This window comes from Aedes albopictus, chromosome 2 (assembly GCF_035046485.1).
Source record: "Aedes albopictus strain Foshan chromosome 2, AalbF5, whole genome shotgun sequence".
Classification (NCBI taxonomy): Eukaryota; Metazoa; Arthropoda; class Insecta; order Diptera; family Culicidae; genus Aedes; species Aedes albopictus.
Genome location: NC_085137.1, coordinates 393,271,365 through 393,296,966, shown reverse-complemented (window position 1 = coordinate 393,296,966; position 25,602 = coordinate 393,271,365). Strand labels below are relative to the sequence as shown.

General features: G+C 41.3%; 2 protein-coding genes and 1 long non-coding RNA gene across 4 annotated transcripts in view; 1 reads left to right on the top strand and 2 right to left on the bottom strand.

Annotated features, from left to right (window-relative positions):
- The window catches only part of LOC109404936 (protein still life, isoform SIF type 1), a 417,832-nt gene that overhangs the window by 323,722 nt on the left and 68,508 nt on the right, over positions 1-25,602 (top strand). The gene's annotated exons all lie outside the window — the stretch shown is intronic.
- On the bottom strand, positions 14,899-17,006 carry LOC115264554 (uncharacterized). Its single transcript, XR_009997194.1, has 3 exons — positions 15,920-17,006; positions 15,779-15,848; positions 14,899-15,713 (listed from the first exon to the last, which is right to left on the bottom strand). It is a non-coding gene; the product is annotated as an uncharacterized LOC115264554 (long non-coding RNA).
- Positions 18,102-25,217, bottom strand: LOC115254903 (uncharacterized). The gene is made up of 3 exons (XM_062853219.1): positions 24,713-25,217; positions 24,572-24,641; positions 18,102-24,506 (listed from the first exon to the last, which is right to left on the bottom strand). Exon 3 carries the CDS (start codon positions 23,542-23,544, stop codon positions 21,391-21,393), a length of 2,154 nt encoding a protein of 717 aa, XP_062709203.1. The 5' UTR covers positions 23,545-24,506; positions 24,572-24,641; positions 24,713-25,217; the 3' UTR covers positions 18,102-21,390.

Sequence of the window (25,602 nt, the reverse complement as noted above, 5' to 3'; positions counted from 1 at the left end):
TGACGATGTTCCTTGTGAAATTCATAGTGAATTTTCGGTAAAAAGCAGGCAGAAATCATGGGGAAATTCGTAATGTGATCTCGTTAAAATGCTATCGAACTTTATTAAAACAATTTCATATTTTGGAACCAACATTCCAAAAGTGCGTAACTGCTTTTAGCAAAATTATTTTCAAGCGTGTTGATGCCATTTCCATCAGGGAAATTCTTAAACAAAATCTAATATGCTGCAATAATTTCTAAAGAAATATTGTTGAAATGTGTAATGATTGCTTGTCGAATTATTTCCAGTTTTTATGAGAAAGCATCCTAGGACGAAATTTTTTGGGTTTTTGCCTTTCTGTACCGGAAAGGCTATATGTTCACTCCAAAAATGACTTTTTGATAGAAGGCCCGGAGGGTCGATTCACATATACCAATCAACTCAGCTCGACGAATTGAGGTGATGTCTGTGTATGTGTGTTTGTGTGTATGTGTACAAAAAAACTCACATCACTTTTTGGCAGTAAACCTCAACCGATTTTAATGACCGACGGTTCATTCGACGTGGAATCTGGTCCCATTGTTTCCTATTGAAAATGGTTAGGATCGGTCCAGCCGTTCCGAAGTTATGGCCATTTAGGTGTTCCGGACCAGTACCCTTGGGGGCTGTCCATAAACCACGTGGTCATAAGGGGGGGGGGGGGTTCGGCCAATGACCATTTTGTATGGACAAATAAAAAAAATTGTATGGACTAATGACCACGCGGGGGGGGGGGTTCAAAAGTCCCAAAAAATGACCACGTGGTTTATGGACAGCCCCTTGGAAGGGGCCATACATAAAAATGCAACAAACACATACATGCGACACATCAAACTGCGGTATTTTCGATTACCTGATAAACAGTTAGCATGAAAACAGTCTCAGACCATATCTGAACCGGAAGTGCTCCGTAATCGGTTCCGGATGTGGTTGGAAGTGGCCAAATATAAAAATGATCCAGAACTATACATGTGACTCATCAAATCGCGGCAATTTCGATAACCTGATGAACGGTTAGCAAGATAATAATCTCAGACCATATCCGAACCGGTAGTGTTCCGGAACCGGTTCCAGATGTCCCGCTGGAAGTGGTTAAATATAAAAGTGAACCAAACCCATGCATGCGACACATCAAACAACGGCATTTTCGATAACTTGTTGAACAGTTAGCAAGAAATCAGTTTCAGACCATATCTGAACCGGTAGTGTTTCGGAACCGGTTCCGGGTGTCCCGCCGAAAGTGGCCGTATATAAAAGTGAACAAAACTTATGCATGCGGCACATCAAATCACGACTTTTCCGACAACATGATGATCAATGAAGCAGACTAAGATCACATTAGGGACTGCCAGTAGTGCCGAAACTAGTTCCGGGTTTCCCTCCAAAGGCGGCTAAATATAAAATTGAACCAAACCCATGCATGCAACACAGCAAAGCGCGGTTTTTTAAACGATAGCAAGCAAATAGGCTCAGACTATTTCAGAGACGACCGGTAGTGTTCCGCAACCGGTTCCGGGCCAGAAGTGAAACCAAACCCATGCATTGAGGTATCGTGGCTTTTTAGGTAACATGATGAAAAGTTGCAAGAAAATAGACGCAAGCCATATCAGTGTAATATGGAACCGTTTCCGGGTGTCCCGTTAGAAATAGTCAAAAAATGAACGGTTAGCGAGAAAATAGCCACAGATCACATTAGGGAAGTGGAGGTATTTTGGACCGGGCAGGTATTTTGGCCCACCTAGAGAGTTTTATGATATTTATCACATAATCTCTACAAAATCTTGGAAAATATTTATTGGAACACGAAAAGTATTCAACTATGTGTTGACCTTTATTTTAGATGTCAGTTAAATATGCTGTTCAGTATCAAAAATAGAGGAAATGTTTTCACTTCCAATGAAACGCACGGAAAAGCACCAAAAACAAAGAAGGTGACAAATTTGTAGTCGGCTTCGAAGAGGTATTAAATTTTACAAATAAATATTTATTTCATGTGAATGTAGTTAGAGCCTTGTAAGAACTCAAAATAAACTGTTTTTAACCTCGGTGGAGCGATAATATTTACTTGAATGGTGGTTTGAGGTATGGCCAAAATATGTTCAACATAATCAGATGTGGACATATTTTGGAACACCTGTCAGATCCATCTCTCCAGTTTCTTCTAAAGGGAGAAAACATTCATACATTGGCAAATGTACTCTAAGCACAGATAAATAGAATAAGTTGGGACCTCCCGTGATCTGGGTTGTTATACGTTTATTTTACAATGAGATTGTTGTGAGTTCGATTTGTTCTAACAACTTTTCGCCAAGTTAAAAATTTCGATTCGATTTGTGTCCTAACAACTTTTCGAAAAGTTGAAATTTTCAGGTGTTCAGTCATCTAGTTTAGGAAAGTTGTCCTTCTCGGCAATCAGTAGATGACTGAGACAATGTGTTATCTAATGTATGTTTGACAATTTACGTATCATTCAAATTACTTTATTTTTTATGGCCTTTCCACTCAACATGTGTAGAACGCCTTTATATTTAGCAAAATCACTAGACTTTCACACTTCCTATGAAGCGTTACGTAATTTATGCATGGTGACTGACGTCATGCAATAGTTAATAAATACACGTTTTTCGTAACATTTTTTATGAAACATCATACTACAATGCGTAAAAACTGGCAATTGCAACAAAATTTCATCTTTTTTTACCGTAACGTAATTCCCTGCCTCAAAAAATAAATAGAACGTTCCCTGCCTCAAAAAATAAATAGAAGAGATATAAACTTCACGTAGTTTTAACTATGTTTAAATTTCTGCTGAGGTGGCCTTTATTTCACCAATCAATTGAAGTTTAATTTGGTGGACCAAAATATGTGCACTTGGTGGTCCAAAATAAAATCAGCTGGTCCAAAATAGAAGCCCGAGATCCTTCAGGAGTTTTGATATTTCTTCTATTTACTACAACAATTTTGAGTTCTGTTTGGCCTTTTTCGACAGAAAACATGTTGATCTATGTAATGCCTACTGAAATTTTCCATATTTTGTGTGCTTAAAAAACTTTGTCGAAGATTACAAAGTGATCTGTGATTGAGGATAAAGTTAACCTATTTTACGCAATAGCTGAATGGAATGGGGTCATAATGATCCCAATACTCAACTAGGGTTAAGGTGGTCAAGCAGTCAACTGAGAGGTCTGATATTTTTAGCTTTGTTTTGCTGTTGATCATAACATCGGAATATGTACCATCAATAAGTTTCCCAAATCGATGAAATATGAAAATTGTTGCTTTTTGAAAGTTAAAATTGTGCTTTTCTTATAAAGTGATTCAGGAACATTTTGGCTAACGTCGACAGAAACATCATGTGTACATATTCGACAAGAAAGGCACTATCACCACTAGGTGGATTAATCTGTTTTTTTTTTTTGTACACACTAGCACCTCCTCCATTCAAGTTATATGCAGAAATAAAATTTCAACCTAAATGTATTTCAAGATTCCAAAGGAATTTAAAAAGAGTGAGCAACTAGGAGATTTAAAGGTGTGGTCATGCTGGGTTCTAGGGGATTTCAGAGGAATTCAGGAGGTGTCAGAGAAATTCTCGAGAACTTCAGGAGGGCTTTCAGAAGAGCTTGTGGAGGATTTAAGAGGGATTTCAAAGAACTTCAGGGGACTTCAGAGCAAACAGTTTCACAGTCGAACTCCAGGAAAGGCTTTCAAGGGGTGTCAGAGGCGCTTCATGGGGAATCAAAATGGTTTCAAGGCATTTCAGATCGTTTCTGTAGGTTTTGAGGGGTCAAAGGCTTTGAGAAGAGATCCAGCGGCGCTTAAGAGAGGTTTCTAGGCGTGCAGAGAATGTATGTGGCTTTCAGAGAAGCTTTACAGACTTTCGCGAGAGCTTCAGGGTTTCCGAGGCTTTTCTCAAGGCGATTAAGATCGTTGCGAGTTATTTTTTGGGTTTCTTAGCTTGAGATGAGCTTCAGGAGCTGAAATCCATTGATTTCATGAACAATGCCAGATGCGTCAGGACATTTCAGTAATGAGACTTCAGATGGCTTCGCAGATTTTCAGATAAACTTCAGAGGGAGTTCAAAAAAGCTGCTATATTATCGCACAATTAAAAATTTGAAATTAGCAATAAACTTGATCAAAATCGCCTAAAACTTTGTATGGACGAAGCAATAAAAAATCAGGTTTTTGTTGAATTGCTGGAAAATCCATGGATATTTTTTAATTGTTTTTTGTACAGATGACAAAAAGAAGGAACATCTCTCTGTTGTCAATGGCTTTGATAGTTTGTATCAATATTTGTGTAAGGTATGAGCTACAGCTAATTTTTGCCGCTTTAGTGCGCGTTAGTATTTTAGTCATTTCAAAAGTGTTTAAGGTGTTTCAAGGCGATTCAGGATGTTGAAACCTATGTTGAGTTCAGGGGGTTTCTGAAGGGTTTTGGGGTTCTCAACAGGCTTTCATTGAGCTTCAAATTAGTTTCAATGGGGTCAGAAAGCCGGCTGTAGATGCACGTTATCGTAAAATATCAACACGTATACATTAAAAGCCACCCAGAAGAGTATTCTTTATGCAAAAAACCCTAAAACGATAAACGGTAGACACTACGACCCTTGAAAAAAAAAACCAAATCCCCAGGCCGAAACTTCAGGAATGGATATAAAAAACGTTCTCGATTCGAAGACTGAGAAAGCCCCTTTCCATCAAGTTTCCAGTCGTAAAACCCCATACTATAAACCCACATTGCTTAGTTTTTTTTAGCCTAGCATTGTTTAAAACAGTCTCCACATTTAATTATGGGTCGCTATCTTGCATTTACGCCATCATCTTGTATATCCTGGTCACCTTTTTTGAATTCCGGACTTCTTCTCCATATCAATTATACCCATGTTGTAGGGTCATATTGTTGATAACGAGCCTGGATAAAACAAAGAGGAGAAACGTCAAAATTGGAACAGTCGATTTACTGTCATCCCCATAGTTCCAATCGAGCAGGAGACCTGTCAAAACGACAAGGATTCGCCACTTTGGTATACTCGAGACTCTTGAATTGTTGCCTGAAACGTCTTAAAACAGCCACCTTCTTGAGTTTTGGGCCGCCATCTTAGATTTTAGGTCGACATCTTGAATTTTGGGCCGACGTCATATTGATGATTTCCGCACAAAACTCGTCAACTTTGCTAAAGGTAACAAAAATCGACGCAATTTGATGTGCCTTCAGAACTCCAGAACACCTTGACAAACCCGGACCATTTTCTATAGCAAACCATGCGGTTAAATTCCGGTTTGATTTCTGCTAAAATCTTTAAAATCGACCGATGGGAAGTATCCTAAAAGTGAGTGAGCTTTTCTGGCGCACAGACATACATACATACGCACATACAGTCATCAGCTCAATTCATCGAACTGAGTCGATTGGCATGTCTACAGAAAAATAGTTTTTGGAGTGAACATTTAACCTTTCCAGTACACTTAGTGTACGAGAAACAAAAAAAAAGAAAGAAAAAGAAAAGGTTTTTTTGCCTTTGTCGTACACTAAGTGTACTTGAAAGGCTATATGTTCACTTAAAAAACTATTTGATGAAAAAAAGGCTCGGAGGATCAAGTCACATATACCAATCAACTCAGTTCGACGAATTGAGATGGTTTCTGTATGTGTGTATGTATGTGTGTTTGTATGTATGTCTGTGCGCAAAATAAGTTTACTCACTTTCAAGGCACTTTCCATTGGCCGATTTTACGGGTTTTAGCTCTAATCGAACAGGAATATTACCGCATTGTTTGCTATTGAAAATGATCCGGATCGGTCAAGGCGTTCCGGAGTTATGGCCATTTCGGTGATCCTTACTGGCACCGGTAGAACTGGCCGTATATAAAACTGAACCAAGCCCCACCATGCCCCATCAGATGTCCAGAGTCTAAAAATAGTGACTGGCCTAGTATGAGGAAGAAGACCGGACTCCAAAAATGGTTACCAGGACCAGAATATACATGTTTGCGGTTAAAAATCCAAGATGGTGGCTCAAAATTCAAGATAATGGCTGTTTTATTGAATATTAGGCCTTCAAACCACGTAATATATATTTGATAAGGAGAAGATGTCCGTAGTCCAAAAATGGCGACCAGAACATCCAAGTTGGCGGCTCCAAGTTTAAGATAGTGGTTGTTTAATGAAGTTATAGGCTCTGAAATCATAAAATATGGGTATATTTGTTATATAGAAGATGCCCAGAGTCCAAAAGTGGCAATATTTAAGATGGCGATCTAGAATGTTAGATTGCGACCAGAATTTCCAAGATGGCGGACTTTAGTCCAAAATGGCAGCACAAAATTCACAAATTGCGGTTCTTTTTTAAGAGTCTAAGGCTCAAACATCAAAAGCCAGATAAACGATATGATTTCTGGTGCCATGAAATGGATTTTCATTAAGTATATGAAAGTGCGATATTCATCAACATGAGTTTTGTTGAAATGGGGTTTTTAGGGCACGAGGAAGGCACCATCACCGCTAGGTGGATTAATTAGGGTTTTTGTTTTTTGTCTTTATTTGAAAAACTTCAACATAAACTTGAAAACATTATTAAAAATCTAATTCCAGGGCCATTTATTGAAGAAATATTGCTCTTTATATTCATTTTTTGTTCTTTTCCAACACGTCATCCAATATTCCGTTCAGAATTCTTGTCCTATCAGCTCCGATGAATATGTTGCGATAAATTCCATTCCGCAGCAGCATTGCAGAATAACGCGAAAGCATATGTACGCGGCGACGCGACGCATGTACCACTAGCCTCGCAAACCACTTCAAGAAAGACTACCGTACGACTGAATCACTTCATCCGCCAATGACGATCGAATATGAATGTCAATGTGTCGGAACGTATTTCGCCGCTGCCGCTTCAGAACGACCAACCTCGGGACTACTGCGGGACGGAGTGACTTTTATCCCGTAGAACCACTGTTCGTTTCGTTTCCGCACCTCTACGACACGAGCACAGCATAGAAGAAAATACCGGAAGGAATTGATTTTCGTTCCAAATAATATAAAAATAATTCAGGGTGAAAAAAAATGGGAAAATCAGTCAACCCTCTTGAAGAGCGCTCCGAAGGCAGTGCAAGGATTCCAACGATACGGAACCAATCCTATCACAGTGATGGGCACAGGAGGAAACGACTGATTTGCTTCTTCACTGCTTCCGATCCAATCGGATAAAGATATGAGGCTCCTTTATAGAACAATTTAAAAATAAACGACAGATTCTAAGTCAACTAGATTTATGTAGGTTCTTAAAACTATTATAAAACCAAATTGAAAGTGTTTGCCTTTCTTGCACGCTAAAGTGTAGCGCCGCACTGTATGATAACTATAAAACCAAAATTTGGTAAAAAATCCGTTGAGGTTTTAAGACGGTTTTCACAACTTCCTCAAAGCTATGTAATGTTGTTGGTAGGTCATCAGATGCAATTGAATTACACTTTTGTCATCCCTATCGGATCAGGAACATCCAACCTTCGGTTGCCAATCCACCAACGAAGCATGCTGAACTCCCGGACCGCCGGAGACCCAGCAATGCGGTGCACAATTGATGCCAGCTAGCGCTGGATTAGATTCGATTTGCAGTCGGTTGGAAAAGTGAAAAGTGCGATGTGCTCGTCGAATCCGATTGCGATTGGGGCGATTGCCCACCACCACTCCGGATGATGCGACAGATGCGTTAAAGGGAGACAATTTTTATGATATTTTTTTTTCTGAGTAGGAAATGCCGAAAGGTAGTGGAATCATTTTATAATTGACAAAACAAGTTACGATATAACATGGAATAAACTTTTGTATTTCAAAAAAAACACGATACAGGCATTACGCCTGTTAAGTAGATTATTGTTTTTCTTTTCCTCAGTACATATTGAACTACAGTACGATTTCGAATATCAATACTGGCGTCGCCGGAATGAGACGAGAGTGACATGGGTTACCACCTCCACTGACGTTAGATAGGTACACGAGGGATCTGATGTTGTCCTATACAGTGAAATGACTTTATCAGGACGAATCGAAGTGGAATGGATGTGACAATTGACGGAGGAAAGATTAGCTTAAATCTGGCGAGCTCTTTTCTTCTATCTAATTGGATTTTTGATGGCTGATGGAAATTGAACGATTGCAAATTGTGTTTTGTCTCAGAAATCTTTGCCCCATCTACATCGCCACACTTTGTGACCTTTTGTAGTTTTCAATATTACCCATTACTTTACGAACTTTCTCATTAACTGAAGTCCCACCAGGAAAACTGACTCAAGAGAAAAAAAAGTAATAAATTCTCCTCACGACAAATTCTTCGTACCTTCACCAGCTAAATATCCCCCGCATTTCAAAACTTCACAATACGCTAGATAGTTCAAAAGTCTTCAAAAGGTAAATGAAAATAACATCAAACGACGCGAAATTAATTTGACGTGTAATTCAGCCGAGACCCCCTACATCTTCGAACCCCATCAGCCCTCGCACAATTCATTTAGATTCACTTACAACCCTCGGAGCTACAATTTACCGGAGCGTTTCAAACAACCACCCCTCCCCCCTCGAAGAGTTTCGTAATCATTACCGTCGTAGGAGCTGTGCAAAAGCTCGTCATCGTCACACAAGAGCCACCACACGGCGCGGTGGCACACCCATACCTAGTGCTCCTGCAGCGCCGTGTTCGCTCCTTTGACCCACATAGAGAAGAGGTGCATGTACCTCATCATCGTGATGATCATCATCAGCATACAGTAGCAGCAGTAGCACCACGCAACGCACCTCAGTAGCAACGTAGAACGGTGCAACCCCGGCCGACGAAACAAATACCAACGACCGGAAGTAAGCAGCAGAAAGTAAAGAGAGCAGCTTCTGGTACCTCTATAGTGATAGATGCATATCACCGGTGTGCGGGGGTTCGGCGCGGGGGTGATGTGGGTGCCTACTGCAGGGAAATTGTTACATGCTGCCGAAGCACATACGGGGATTTGTTGCATAATGCAGACTCCGAGCTGAACGACGACAGTAGTTTCATCAATAGGGCGTTTGACCGTAGCTGTGCTGAAAACTGTATGCTAGCCGGCTTGTCATAGTGGCAAGTTTTATACATAGATAGGAGAACACCAACAGTTTCTATCAATTTTTTTTATCTAAACTAAACCTTAACAATCAACAAACAATTTCAGATGAATTTTATTCAAGAGATTCACCAGAATTTTATCAGTTTCACTGATAATAATATGGAACAAGCTCACCAATACATCATGCATTCATTGTTTCATTCAATTATTATTGGCGTGGTCTTGGGTTTCTACGAAATATGCCTGCAAACGCTGTGTCTGGGAGACACATAGTGCCTAGATAACGGTGACGCTTCTTCCTCCTACTGACTTTTAACCACGCGGGTAATGTCGTCGGCAAAACCAACTAGTTTTGCACCCGCAGGTAATATGAGCCTCAATACACAGTAATACACAGAGTTCCATAGTACTGGACCCATGATTGACCCCAGAGGTTCCCCTGCGATGATGTTACATCTCCTCTCTCATTCCTCGGTGCCATAGAGGAGCACCCTGTTCTGGAAATAGCTCTCGAGTATCCAGCATAGGCTATCCAGGCCCAGCTGACACTTCTGAACGTGATCTTCACGTCTAGAGTGACAACTCCGCAGAACTGGTTATCCGAAAGCCCAGTGTCATCTGGCCTATTGGTATAGAACGTGAGCTTCGACAGAAGATTCCGCTCCAACAGCTTTACGGCGGCGACATGAGGCGATTTCGTTTCAGATAGTAATGTTACACAATTAGACATTAGGATTTATACTCAAAAACAGTTTGGATGACCTGGGATAACCCGACAGATCTGATACTGTCTATTGAACTTTCAGAAGACTTATTGCACATGATAGATTACGTCGCTTTGGTATAATGGAAGAAGTTACCTTTACACCCGTAGACTAAAGGATCTAAACTCAGGAAAGGTTCGGATGACCTAGGATATCCCGATGGATTTTATACTGCCAATTAACCTTTCAGAAGACTTAATGGACATGATAGATTACAAATCGTAGCTTTGTATACTAAAAGAAGTTACCGTTACACACTTAGACTTTAGGATCTAAACTCAAGAATAGTTTGGATGACCGCGAATATCCCAACAGATCTGATACTGTCTATTGAATTTTCAGAAGACTCACTGGACATGATAGATTACAAATCGTACCTTTGTATACTGAAAGAAGTTACCGTTACACCCGTAGACTTAAGGATCTAAACTCAAGAACAGTTTGGATGACCTAGGATATCCCGACTGATCTGATACTGTCTTTTGAACTTCAGAGGACTTACTGGACATGAAAAATTACAAATCGTAGCTTTGTATTGGAAGTTACAAATTATTGAAGTTGTAGAGAAATTACCGTTACACCCGTAGACTTTAGGATGTAAACTCACGAATAGTTTGGATAACCTAGGATATCCGGAAAAATATTCTGCATGCTATTGTACCCTTTTTATGTTATTGAGCACCAAAACAACTGAAAAAGTTCCTTAATAACGCTGGAAAACTTCCGGATTCAAAGGGTTAATCGCCTTTTTCAGTGCCAGTTAAACCATCCTGTAGGTCTCACTAATCCCCGTTCTACCTTCACCTGTGCAAGCTCTTTGCCTCCTTCTCCTAACCCTTGGACACGATGCATGGAGCCCTGCGAGGTCTAGAGATCACCAGTACACTAGTCAGCGCCTATTCTTGGATAACGATCGTCTTGGCATTGCGGTGTCGTACGCACGGCTTAGAGCTCCGACAAGATTGGTCGTTGGTATTTCCCTCCACGAGCAATCACTCCACAATTGCCGGCTTATCGAAGTCAGTCATACATGATGGGTGATGGCTATCGATAACCCTTGGATGTGGCCGGCTTCATTCGTGTTCAACCTTGTACTGAATCACCAGATGAAGATCACCATGTATGCACCCCTCCAGTCTGAGTTATGGTTCGGACCCGATCTCCAGCAGGTCACATCCTTGTCATAGATTCGAACAAATCTAAGTGGTTCTCTTGCGAAGGCACAAGTTGGCCATATGGAGGAGAACGTGCCTCTGGAGCCGATCTACTGAAGTCTCTTGTGTAGGTCCAGCGGCTACTCCAGGTGGCCCAGGTGTTGAAGTCTCCACTGATGACCATCTCAATCCCACCAGTGAGCTGAAGAGCGAATCTGGCATGGATGAGAACCAGTCTATCAGCCACCTGGTGGGGCATAAAGACTAGCTGCAGTAGTATATCCTTCTGATCTTCGCTATTGCAAAGCTTTTAGTCAACGTCGTTCGCGACATCCACGTTCAGTATGGCCATAAAACCAAATCTCCAAGCGGTTACCCCAAGGCGTTGAAGTCTCCTCCGATGATCAGCGCACTCATTCCCACCAGTTCACTGTACATATAGCGAATCTAGCATGGACGAAAACTAATCAATCGGCCACCTGGAAGGGCTTAGCATCTGCAGTAATACTCCCCGTTGATCTTCGCTATTGCGAAGCCCTCGTTCGATGTGAAAACTATCTCTTGAACTGTAGAACAACCAGTTCTACAGATCGCCGCTAAGTTGGCCTTATTCGTCAACCAATATCTATTGTCGGGGAGGACTGCGTACGGGTTCGCTTGTAATGTGATATCTGTAGATGACCTGACTCTAAGACTGACTGCCACAGCAACGGTTATGTGACCTCATAGTAGTTTAGATTCAACTGTGTTACCTGCGCTATTGCCGGCTGTGTAGTCATCCACGTGTACCTATTCGCCGAGAAAATTAGGCGCTTCCTCAGGACCTTTTCACGCCCACGACTTGTGGTCTTGCTCAAAGTATATGATGCACGCGGTGGTGGCTCATAGATGCTGGAGTCGACTTACCAACCAGCTAACTCAGATCTTCCCGACTTCAGTCGTCTTTTTAGCAGACTCCCCTACTGGAAGCATAACTACGGCGATCTGAGTGTCTGACGGGTCATTTCGCGGCTGGTGGATCGATGTACTTGATACATCTATCTCACACTGCTGCTTAAGGGCAGCTGCGAGTTCCTCGTTCTTAACCGGCACCAGTACAGATCAGTGGTCTGCGCCTATGCAGGATATAGAACGTCTACTGCGTGGCGTCGCACGCAGTACTTTACTGGAACTGCTGTGTTTGGTCCTTCGGAAGAAGATAAGTGGTGGACTGTAGTAGCTGCGTGGGGTCTTCTTGCTGACCACCATCCGCTCATGGTCGAAAATTATGCACGATTTGGAAGTTCGCTTGCCGGGAGTTGATTAGTCAGCGCGAAAAGTAATCACTGTGCGCAGAAGATTCGGCAGTTCGCTTGTCGAGTACCTATTGATTAGGCGTCGAGAAAAGTAAACATTGTGCGCTGAAAAGTCGTAAGTTCGCTTTCCGACAGTTGGTTAATTAGCGTGAAATGTAAACATTGAGCGTGGAAGGTTCGGAAGCTCGTTTGCCGGAAGTTGCTAAGTCGACGCGAAAAGTAAACATTGTGCGTGGAAGTTCGGAAGATCGCTTACCAACAGTAAGTTAGTCGAAGCAAAAAGTAAACATTGACCGCAGAAGATTCGAAAGTTCGATTGCCTTGAGTAGGTTAGGGAGCGCGAAAAGTAAACATTGCATTGTGCGCAGAAGATTCAGAAGTTCGCTTGTCGAGCGTTGGTTGGATGGCGCGAAAAGTAAACATTATGTATTGAAGATTCGGAAGTTTGCTTGCCGGGAGTTGATTAGTCGGAGCAAAAAGTAAACATTGTGCGCGGAAGATTTGGATGTTATTTGGAGCGAGCAGTCATTCGTACCGTCCGTCGTCATTTCGAGTTTGTGTACGCAGGATGAAGCAAACTTTACGAGATTCAGTAACTTTTTCGATTGTTTTCCGTTTATCCTTTGTTCGACGACTAGAGACTCAGAGATTGGTCAGAACGAGTTAACATGCGATATGGTTTGAGGGGCGTTCTTGGTCTATTGAATGCTGCAACCAAAGGCAAACCAAAAACCAGCTAAATGGGAGTATCCGGTGAGATCGTTCCTTGTTGTCCCCTTTTATTTTTTGAACATGACATATTCTTGGGGATTTTGTTTCGCAAAAACATTCACACCATGGTTTCACATGGTTCTATGAGATCTCGGAGTTTTGTTGGATTTAGCAACAAGACGTACTAATCTTGTTGACCAATTCTCCTTGTACTTGTACTTGTACTTGTACTTGTACTTGTACTTGTACTTGTACTTGTACTTGTACTTGTACTTGTACTTGTACTGCAAATGCTTGTACTATGTTGGCTAAATGTGGCGATCCAGTTCTCCGAACGTATGCATCCACGTGAGTTTTGATGTGCTGGGGCGTCTGAGTTCTTTGCCGTTTCGTTGTGGGCGTGTCCACAGTCTCAGCGTCGTGACAACAGCCACCTCAGTTGAATACACATCGAGGATGTGTACACGGAACCGCCAAACTACCCAAAATTGAGTTCTTTTGACGCAATCCCATAGTTCGGCCCAATAAGCCAAATTTGAGTAAATCGACTAAACTCACACTAGGTAAATTGCCTTCACCTCCAGCAAAAACATTTACTTAAGAGTAGGTAAATTCAACCTAAGACCCCCCCTCATTCAACCCAAATTTGAGTAAACCTGTATTTACCCAAAATTGGCTTATTGGGCTCAAGGACCCCCGTTGGGTAGATGCATCTCTGTTTGTTTTTGACAACATCGGTGAGGGAAAGAGGGAAAACAACCTAATTTTGGGTAACTAGTTTATTCGATATACTCAGCTTTGAGTAAAATCGACCCAAAAATTAGGTAGTTTGATTTCTCCGTGTAAGGTCTGCTACAAGTACTGTGGCAAAATACACTACTGTTTAGTATTCACTACCGAGACATAAGATCTGTCCCACGGATGATAGATATAAAAATCGGAAAATTTGAATCGGTGTGCTTTGAAACGTTTTCCCATAAAGTTCTTGGAGCGGCTGTATTTGTTGTTGGGTAGATGGAGTAAAACCTTGCGAAAATGATTGAAAGTCGACTCCTTTTTGTATTTTAGTGAAAGCTGGCCTTAGCCTGAACCAAAATTTAAAAGAAAAATCAAATAAAAGAGAATGTAAGATTGTCATTAGCATCAATATCATAATTATCACACAGCACACTCAATTGAAAAACAGTCTTCCTCGAACGCATCAATTCCCATGCAACACAAAGCCACTTGTAAAATATTCCAGGGCACTATTATCCGGCAAAACCTGATGATTTCCATAGTGCCCCGTCCCCCCTTCAGTTCCAATTTTGAGAGATTCTCAAAACGGAAAACGCCATAAATCCTAGCGATAATCACAAACCTAGCAAGGACGACGACGAAAACAACGGTGGCATCTAGCGGAAGGCACAAAGCACGGCCCCACAAAATATATGCCAAATGAAAACAAAAACAGCGCTCGTACGGCGATGCTGTAAGAATAGGATATTTTTCCTATGCATTGCATAAAACTAAGCTTAAGCCCGGGTAGGTAATCCTTTGTTTGCTTACCACCCCGCCCCACCCCCGCGAGCTGGCAAAGGTAAAACGTAAAAGCATGGCGTTTTCAACGACCGTATGTGTGTATGTGTACAGTACACACATTGGGGATAGTTATACCCAATGCACAGCGGCAACTCAGCGAAAATTTTCCGCAAAACTATCTATGGTACCTCCCTCCTGTGTAAGGTACCGTGATTCTTGGGAAACCTTTCCTATGATAGCAGTAGTCATGGTAACGCCGGGAGTGCACGCTGTTGCTGCCATTGATGCTCGGGCCGATTTTTTTCCGTTGAGGGAAACCGGTGGCCACTTACCTATGTAACCTTCTCCTTAGTTCGAGGTCCAAAAAGCAAGGAAAACTACGGGTTCGGTTACTGGTACTCAGTGACTTAAGCGCCACCTTCTTGCGAAGGGCCACTGGTACGGTTTAAGTCCGGCCAAAAAACTCCTATGTCAGGGCAGGTAGGATTTCCCAAACTCCACAGTTCACTTCACCAATCAATCTCTAACTCAAAGAACAATTACAATACCGGAGACCCAACTTCTTACCTTAAGACTCAAATAAATTCACTTATACCAATAGCAAAAACCACTTAAATTTACTCTTACCTTTTCTAACGAAATTCGAGCACTTTATGGAGACGCACGGTCACTAGTGAAAGTATAACGAAAGAAATCAAGAAACGAACCCCAAAACTAATTCTAAAACTATTCCCAAACTACGAAGTAAAAAAAATGCAAATTCAATTCTAATTCAAGGATTTAATAGGCGAAAGAGTGTAAAACAAAAACTTTAAAGGACTACGAACTAACTTTTACTTTGTGCTATTTACAATATTTACAGGGATTTTCTTCGAGCTCATGAGTGCAAAATCTAACGGGCTTACTTGAGGGCCAGCTGGCATATGGTTCCACCGTAGGAAGGTCACACAGGGCGTCGACGCACTCGTTGTTCGGTCCTGGTTCCAATCGTCGTGTCTAGCGTGGCCGCACAGCGGATTCGACGGGACTATATAGGCCCCGGAATCGGAATGGGTGTGGATAGGCTGCTTGCCACCTAGCGACGACCGAGTGTCCTGACGGTACGGACTCGGATTCCTGCCCAAACACCCACGTTGAATGGGATTTGGCACCTGTTCAACGTAACTATTGTAATGCCCAAGCACTCGCACATTTTCAAATAAAAAAAATAGCTTACCGTATATCCAACCGATTTTTGCTCGACACTCTTTTTTACTTAAATGAACCACAAACCGAAAACGAAATAGCTATACGTAGTCAGGGAAAGTATTACAATTAGTCACAACTTATTTTGCAAACACTATGTAGTTTTACGTACTTCACCGTTCAAAAATGCTATCACCCGCGAGTAACTTTGGCTTAAACACCTTTAAAATTGATCTAAACTGATCTTCACTCGCCAACGGTTTCCACAAGAGTAACTCCAATTTCGTTTTGAATATAAATCAAAGCCCCAAAGTCGACCCACTGCTATTGTTTTCGTCTTTTGAATTTTGATTGGCTGAAAGTTGGTTTCCGGTTTTTCTTTTATTGATTTCTCTGAATTCTGATTGGTTGGAAAAGGTATCCGGTGAAAATGGTATCCGGTCAGGAATTTTCAAATCAATCGAGCAGCTAATCGAGCATCGCTGCTGGATTATCGATTATGCGCCCTTGAATATGCAACCCGATTAATTCAACTCAGACTGGTTCTAATAATGACACACAGAGCTCACCACCGGCTAAAACGATAAAATCAACATACAAGCTAGCATACAAGCAACATAGTGAAGGCTGGTATGCAGCTACAAACTTGAACGAACATATTAAAAACTTGTGTGTAATTTCTTTATTAACATTAAATATAAAAAACTATGTAACAATTACATTCGTTACATTCGCCCATACTAATTTTTCTAAGTTTAAATTTAAGCGGTAATGTTTGAAAGGAGTACAGGTTTGAAAATTTAACTTGAGTGTACAAAGGTGAAAACTAAAAACATATTTACAAGTGTCAATCGTTTCAAATTTTGAACTATCTTGAATTGATGGCTATTTGATGATTCACGAACGCGCTCATTCATTCTTCAGGCATAAAAAGTCCAATCATACAACTTATATTTAATATATTGCTACGCAGTAGACAATCTCCCCTAACTAAACCAAATAACTCCATACATAATGGAAGATATCCTTGATAACGAATCCAAGTGTAATAACTTCATACATTTATGAAAGAACACTTTTCCAATGGTTGCTATAATAGCAAATTACTCCATAAAAATATGGAAGAATGTTTCGTCTTATTCTCCGACTAATAATAAACTACCTCATTCATACTGAAAATGCATTCATTCTTATCGTTTCGGAAATCGCACGGGCTATTGCATAAATTTTGGCGTGACTGAGAGTTTTCGAACATCAAGTTCCTATTGGAATGAATTGGAATGGGTGGTAACCCATCCACCGCGGGAAGGGTTGGGTCTAGGATAGGATGTGACACCTGCAACTTCTCTGTCTAATTTCACAGCTTGCTGTCTTGTTTTTCCGCGTTGCTAAGATTATTGGTCCCCAAATTGGTCTCTTTTGGGCTGACTAGTTGTCGTATCCTATCCTAGGGTTGGGTGGTAGCGGGTGGTTTTTGTTTACCTCCTTCTGTCAAAAGCAAAAGTGAGTGATTTTTCTTCGGTGTTGAGTTTTGGTGCAATTTTAACAATCGTATCGGAAATAGGAAAAACGGAGTGTATTTTTACAAATTTGTGTGTGATGCAGCTGCTAATTTATTGCAAAGGAGGTGTCTTTAGATACTATATTTTACCGGTCTATGGAAGTGATTGCAAACTTGCTGGATGAAATAAAATTAGTTGACTAGTTTCAAGAAAACTATTCGGCTAAAACGGAGACGAACCCCTTAAAGGAGATGTCAAAACAAGGTGGCATTCTACTGGACTCTAATTGCGATGATGGACAATCGAATCTAGAGGTACTGATTGACCTGACGGAGCTAAGCGGATGGAATTGCTGATGTAATGCGGAACCTGAGAGGATTTGATTCTATGGATCGGACGGGCCTGCACTTATTGGAAACGATTGACCGGAGGATTAAAGCTACTATATACACCGTTCTACTGTTCTACTAGAAATTGAGGAAAAACGTAAGTGTACCTATGTATTTACAAATGTGCTTTCGCTACTAACCTACTACTTACTAATATTTTCTGTGCTATTATATAATGTAATTAATAATTATTATGAAGATATTAATATATTTCTTTTTTTTTTCCGGAGCTAGGTACCGCGAGGAACGGATCCTCTTCATCGACTACTCCAACCTTAGAAAGTCTTCAAAATTCTAATATGTGTTTCTCTCTAGGTCAACCATGCGGACCCAGGATGTACCCATAGGAAGGAGGTTGCGCGACGGTTGGGTGTTATGATGACCACGACGGGTGTTTTTATATTCTCGGGTGAGTGATCGTTTTTGCAAGGGTGATACCGCTTACCGACATAGCTTTAAATTGATTTAGATTTTTTTCAAAAATGAAGAGTGGAATGTACCGGGGATACGATTCCCGTCTAGGTTTTCTAATATATACGTGTTTGAACCGATGATTTCGCGTATTTTTACTTTTGTATAGAGCTTCGCAAATTTTCCTACATAGTTCTTCGACTTGTCTGACTGGTTGATGTTCTTTTTGTATACGATTTCGCCCTCTTGAAAATTTCTTTTCGAGTTACACCGAAAGTTGTAGTGGTGAGAATATTTGTCATAGGCCTTCTTCATGTTCCTCTGGACAATTTCTTGTAATTTCCTTTGGTCTTCCTGCAAGAGAGCCGGTCGATAGTCAGTGGTTGTATTACTTTCAAGAATGTTTTCATATTCCGTGCCATTACTTATCATTTCCCTTCCAAAGTTAAGAAAGTAAGGGGAGAAACCCGTACTATCGTGAACTGACGTACGGATGGCCATTGCTATCTTATTAACATCTTCATCCCATTCTTTGTGAGATGATTTGTCTTTAAGAGAGCATCTTATTGCGGTTACTATCACCCGGTTGACTCGCTCGGTCGGGTTAGGCCCAGGGTGGTACACCGCTAAGTTCCAGTGGGTAACCTGATATTGCCTTAAGAAACTTTCGAAGAGTTTAGAGGTAAATACAGTCGCATTATCGGAGATGCATATTGAAGGAACTCCGAAGACCAAGAAAATAATGTTCTCAAGAAAAGTGCAGACTGCTTGCGATGTAGCTGATCTCATGCATTGGACCATAACAAACTTGGAATAAAAGTCAGATACTACCAAACACCAGATGTTCCCTCGCTTGGATCGAGGATACGGGCCCAAAAAGTCCAGAGAGATCATCTCCCAAGGCCTGGAGCATAGTTTGCGTTTCCCACAGGGTGGTGTGACATTGCTGTTATCGCTTTTCGATTCTTTACATACCTCGCAAGTAGAACAAAACCGTTTTATGTCCGTAGACATTTTTGGCCAGTAAAATTTTTGCCGAATTTTCTCCAGGGTCTTTGTGAAGCCTAGGTGTGCTTCTGTGTGGATTAGTGTGATAATCTCCCGTCTTTCTGACGCCGGGACCACATATTTCCACTTGAAGGATAAATCTTCAAGACCAGACGTGTTAGAAATAAATTTATAGATTTTTCCATCCCGAATTTGGAAATCCTTGTATCTGTCTGGATTCTTGATTATTTGGTCCCGTAGGCCGCTTATATAGGCATCTGGGTGATCAACTTGCAACGTATTTACCCCTCTGGAGAGAAAATCAGCGGATACATTTTCAGTTCCTTTTTTATATTCAAAAGTAATGTCATATTTTGACAATTTGAGTGCCCATCGAGCTATCCTCGGGGATTTCGACTCTATCGACATAGATTTCAAAAACGTTAGACTCATAGCGTCTGTTTGCACCACAAATCGAGTTCCCTCGACAAAGTGTCGGAAATTTTCGATGCTTAATAAAACGGCAAGACATTCCCTCTCCGTTGCGCTATAACGCCGCTGCGTGCTGGAGAGCTTTTTAGAGTAATACGCTAGACATTTTCGTTCTCCACCTTGGATCTGTGTCAAAACTGCTCCAATCGCCTGGTCCGAGCTATCCGTTTCAATAATGAACGGCAGGTCAAAGTCAGGATTTGCTAGTATAGGAGTAGTGACTAGAGCGGATTTCAATTTAAGGAAAGCGTCGTTCGCTTCCTCTGTCCATGTTACCTTTTTCCCTTTTTTAAGGAGGTCGGATATCGGTGCTGTTAAGTCGGAATACTGGGGAATAAATTTTTGGTAAAATCCCGCTAAACCAAGGAGCCGACGAATGTCTTTCACAGATTTCGGGACTGGGTAGTCAATTACCGGCTTTATTTTCTCAGCATCCACAGAAAGACCATCTTCTGAGACTATATAGCCCAAATATTTAATTTTTTGTTGGCAAAAACTCGATTTTTGCACATTTATGGTCAACCCAGCATTTCTAAATCGTTCAGCCACAATTTTGAGATAGTAAAGATGAGTCTCGAAATCATCTGTAGCGATGATTGTGTCATCTAAATAGACATGCACAAACGGCTCCAAATCATGCCCCAAAACCTGGCTCATTAATCGGGCCATAGTGGCAGGCGCGTTTGTGAGTCCAAATGGCATAACTGTAAAACGGTAAAGTCCTTTATTGGTGCGGAAACCAGTTTTATTTTTAGCCGATTCTTCAAGTGGGACTTGGTAGTATGATTCGGACAAGTCTATTATGGTGAAATACCTGGACTTTTTAATTCGGTGTAGAATATTAGTCATACTAGGAAACGGGAAATCGTCTGGTTTGGTAATTTGATTTAAACCACGGGAATCTAAACAGATCCGCCATTTGCCACTAGACTTTTTGACCGGTAAGATCGGGTTCAAAAAGTCAACAGGTCCATTGCATTCTTCAATGACTCCAAGTTTTTTCATCCTGGCGACCTCACTGTCTACTTCGCGCTCTACGGTTGGAGAATATTTGTACATAGGTTGTTTTCTCCTTAATTGAACCTCAGATTGGACATCAATACGATGTTCTATCAGGCCCGTTCTACCTAATTGGCCCTCTTGAGTACAAGGTAGCAATTTTATAACTTCAAATAACTCTACTCGTTGTTGAGATGTAAGGTTGTGTTCAGTTGAAATTTGATCTGGATGATTCAACAAATTCGGTGGAAAATCTAACGTGGGAATTTCTAAACTCAGGTCTTTGTCAGTTTCGGATGGCGAGTTTGCCTTCAATTCCTGAATTTCAGCAGGTAACAATTTAAAGGCGATCGGGTCTTGAGCTAACGCGAAATAGTCTTCAACGAAGAACATATCAATAAGGTTTACCGTAGTATCCTGTTGACCACCCTCTAATGGACGTGGGTCATATGGACTATGTAGTTTGAATTCAAATTGATTGAGGAAATTCATTCCCAATATTAAGGGCTGCGAAATTCCCGTAACGATTACAGTAGGAACCACTTGGGTGCTTTTTCCGTACGTGTAAGGGATTTGTACTCCTCCAAGACATTTGTGAGTTGTACCATCAGCGGTTTTTATCGTCAAATTTATCGTATGCACCGTCAATCCTAATCGATCAATCAAGTCTCTTGAGTTAATGATAGACAAGGCTGCTCCTGTATCAGCTAAAGCATCGATTTCAAAATCCAAGATTTTCACCTTAAGTTTAGGGCATCGATGCGGCTTTACGTTAATTTCAAATATTTCACAAAACGATGGAAACGGATTATCTATTTGGGACTTGGGAACCACTGTTGTTCCTGAAGGAGAAGCTTGGTCCCTTAAGCATTCTCCTGAAGTCCGTTTTTTGTTCCTTTAGGGAATGTTGAATTGATCGGATGATTATTGGGACAGTTTGTGGACGTTTTTCCCGCATATCCGCAAACATGGCAGAAAATTCTTTTTTCTTCGGGGCAGAATTTCCAAATATGGTCAGTTCCGTAACAGTTCCAACACACCATGCCACTGACTACGTCCTCAGTGTTTTGTTCTCTGATGTACTTATTCTCAGTCAGTTTAGCCTTCTGACGATTTCCTTTAGAATTTATGGCGTTCACGAATTCTTCTTCAGAGTCTTCTTCCCCGGTTCCCAATGCGTGTATTTCAGCATTGGTGCCCCTTGACTTTGGGCTGAACAAGTTCGATTCTAATGCATCAAATCGATAGCACTTTTGTGCTAGGTCTTCAATTGAGCGGATGTCCTCAAGAGCAAGTCTTCTCTTGTAGGAAATTTTCATGTTTTCCACTACAATATCAAACTTTTCAATTTCGCTCATAGGACTTATCAATCTTTGGGACAAGGCTTCAATCTCCGTCAGAAAAGCACTAAATAACTCATTAGGCTTCTGCTTACGATTTCTCATCTCCTCTTTGATGTATCTGTCCCGGTTAGGGTTGTCGTACCTGATAGTCAGATAGTACAACAGGGTGTCCCAATTAGTGAAACGATCAACATAGGTCGTGTACCACGTATACGCATCCCCCGTGAACAATAGGTGAGCGTGGGGTTTTAATTCCTCCTTATCCACTTCGTACGACCTACAAAGCATATCGATTGTCCTCAGAAAGGACACTAGAGGCACCGTGTTATTGTCCCCACAAAATTTCGGCCAAGTGCCGATAATTTTACACAAATGATGAGGTGGTTTTCTGTAATTCCTTGCATTGAATGATTGATCAAATGGATTTCTCAAAACATTGTTTCCGTCCTGAGCATTTGATTGAGCAAATGGACGACTATCCGGCTCATTGGGCACAGATCGGTTTAAGGCCACGTTTGTCAACCTCTGCGTACTCGTTAAGCACTGAGGCAAATTTAAATTCCCCGGAATTACTGAAAACTCCCTCAAGTCATTCGACCTCCTCGATGTGGCCGTATACGTTGACCTAGGAGTCTCCTGAGGTCTCGAAAAATGTTGTACTTCTCTCTCATCAATATTGAAATTTCGAAGTTGGTTGGTTACCAGGTCCACCCTATTGGTAGGAGTCTGATCCGACCTTTGGTTTCCCAAGATGGCAGTGACGCATCTTTGGACATAGGACTCAATCTGAGAAATATGAACATATTCTTCAGTTCTTGAAGACTGCGGTAAGTTTGTGCGCTCTTCGCCATTCGGTTGAAAACCACTGACGAAAACAGGAGGTCGTGGTGAACGAGAAAATCGATTTCCACGATCCCCTTGTGCGACTTGATCCGTTTGAGTCACAAACTCTGATTGTCGATTAGCCGCAGTTGGCAACGCCCCAGTTAGGTTTAACAGGGGGTTTTCAACTTCAGCGATTGGTGAATTTAAAACCAGCAAATCTTCGATAATACTATCACCACTCGAACCGACACTGTCCTCATTTTCCCTAGTTGAAGATAGAAACGCCACGCGACGCGTTTGGTTAGTTGTCCTCGGAATCGTTCCAGTAGGCCTTTGATTTTCTCCGGGGTCTGACGCGCGTAACGGTCTGGTCTGCCCTACTTCTGGTCTAGTTAAGCCCGAATGGTTCGAATTCATAGTCGTCTGCATGTATAGTTCATCCTTATTGTCGATCAACTCGTTAAAATATCTTAGCAACATTTCCTTGATGACACTTACTAAAACGTAACGGGTTTCCTCTTCATTAGGGCTTTGAACCTGACACCTCCGAAGTCTGAGATAATAATGGTACAGTCGGGATTTAGAAGTTATGTTAGCCTGATGTATAATCTGCTCTTCGATATCTTTCAAACGATTTTCGATTAATGCACACTCCTCTAAAATTCCTCGCCAAGACAGATAGTCACGATTTTCCTTTTCATCATCTCGCAATGCCGATCGCAGTCGACGCTCATTGTCCTGTCTGATTTCCGAAACCAATAATCCGCGCAAAATCAACTCGTATTCTAGCTCACTTTGCTCTAAATGAGACGCATTCATTCGATACAGGTTAGCCGTAAATTTAGCCATCGTACCACTTAGTTGGTCTTCACTGCTCTCTCTTCAAAAAAAAATCTTCCAATGAAGTTAATTGTAAAAATATCCTATATCAAAAAACCAAAAAAAAATTGAATATATTCCTATTAATTTTCCGGGCCCCACGTTGGGCGCCAAAATGTAACCTTCTCCTTAGTTCGAGGTCCAAAAAGCAAGGAAAACTACGGGTTCGGTTACTGGTACTCAGTGACTTAAGCGCCACCTTCTTGCGAAGGGCCACTGGTACGGTTTAAGTCCGGCCAAAAAACTCCTATGTCAGGGCAGGTAGGATTTCCCAAACTCCACAGTTCACTTCACCAATCAATCTCTAACTCAAAGAACAATTACAATACCGGAGACCCAACTTCTTACCTTAAGACTCAAATAAATTCACTTATACCAATAGCAAAAACCACTTAAATTTACTCTTACCTTTTCTAACGAAATTCGAGCACTTTATGGAGACGCACGGTCACTAGTGAAAGTATAACGAAAGAAATCAAGAAACGAACCCCAAAACTAATTCTAAAACTATTCCCAAACTACGAAGTAAAAAAAATGCAAATTCAATTCTAATTCAAGGATTTAATAGGCGAAAGAGTGTAAAACAAAAACTTTAAAGGACTACGAACTAACTTTTACTTTGTGCTATTTACAATATTTACAGGGATTTTCTTCGAGCTCATGAGTGCAAAATCTAACGGGCTTACTTGAGGGCCAGCTGGCATATGGTTCCACCGTAGGAAGGTCACACAGGGCGTCGACGCACTCGTTGTTCGGTCCTGGTTCCAATCGTCGTGTCTAGCGTGGCCGCACAGCGGATTCGACGGGACTATATAGGCCCCGGAATCGGAATGGGTGTGGATAGGCTGCTTGCCACCTAGCGACGACCGAGTGTCCTGACGGTACGGACTCGGATTCCTGCCCAAACACCCACGTTGAATGGGATTTGGCACCTGTTCAACGTAACTATTGTAATGCCCAAGCACTCGCACATTTTCAAATAAAAAAAATAGCTTACCGTATATCCAACCGATTTTTGCTCGACACTCTTTTTTACTTAAATGAACCACAAACCGAAAACGAAATAGCTATACGTAGTCAGGGAAAGTATTACAATTAGTCACAACTTATTTTGCAAACACTATGTAGTTTTACGTACTTCACCGTTCAAAAATGCTATCACCCGCGAGTAACTTTGGCTTAAACACCTTTAAAATTGATCTAAACTGATCTTCACTCGCCAACGGTTTCCACAAGAGTAACTCCAATTTCGTTTTGAATATAAATCAAAGCCCCAAAGTCGACCCACTGCTATTGTTTTCGTCTTTTGAATTTTGATTGGCTGAAAGTTGGTTTCCGGTTTTTCTTTTATTGATTTCTCTGAATTCTGATTGGTTGGAAAAGGTATCCGGTGAAAATGGTATCCGGTCAGGAATTTTCAAATCAATCGAGCAGCTAATCGAGCATCGCTGCTGGATTATCGATTATGCGCCCTTGAATATGCAACCCGATTAATTCAACTCAGACTGGTTCTAATAATGACACACAGAGCTCACCACCGGCTAAAACGATAAAATCAACATACAAGCTAGCATACAAGCAACATAGTGAAGGCTGGTATGCAGCTACAAACTTGAACGAACATATTAAAAACTTGTGTGTAATTTCTTTATTAACATTAAATATAAAAAACTATGTAACAATTACATTCGTTACACCTATTGATAGTTTTTCATGACGTCGTATGCGTTTGGTCTTGGTCCGATGAATATTGATTTAAAACCATCATCCACAGGATATATGCACGCAATATCAATCACTTTTTCGGCGATAATTCACTACAAAACGGCTATAACGACGGAATTGTCCATAGACCACTTATCTCAGAAGCAGGCTCTGTCTCAGTTGGAACATCACACCATAAAAAAGAAAAATAAGAAATCGGTCAGAGGCTGCACCATAACAGGCTCCCCCCGCTAGCTTCTCATTTGCATGATTTTTATTCAAATGTGCCTTCCGCCATAGCAGCAGCTGGCTCTATAACTTCAA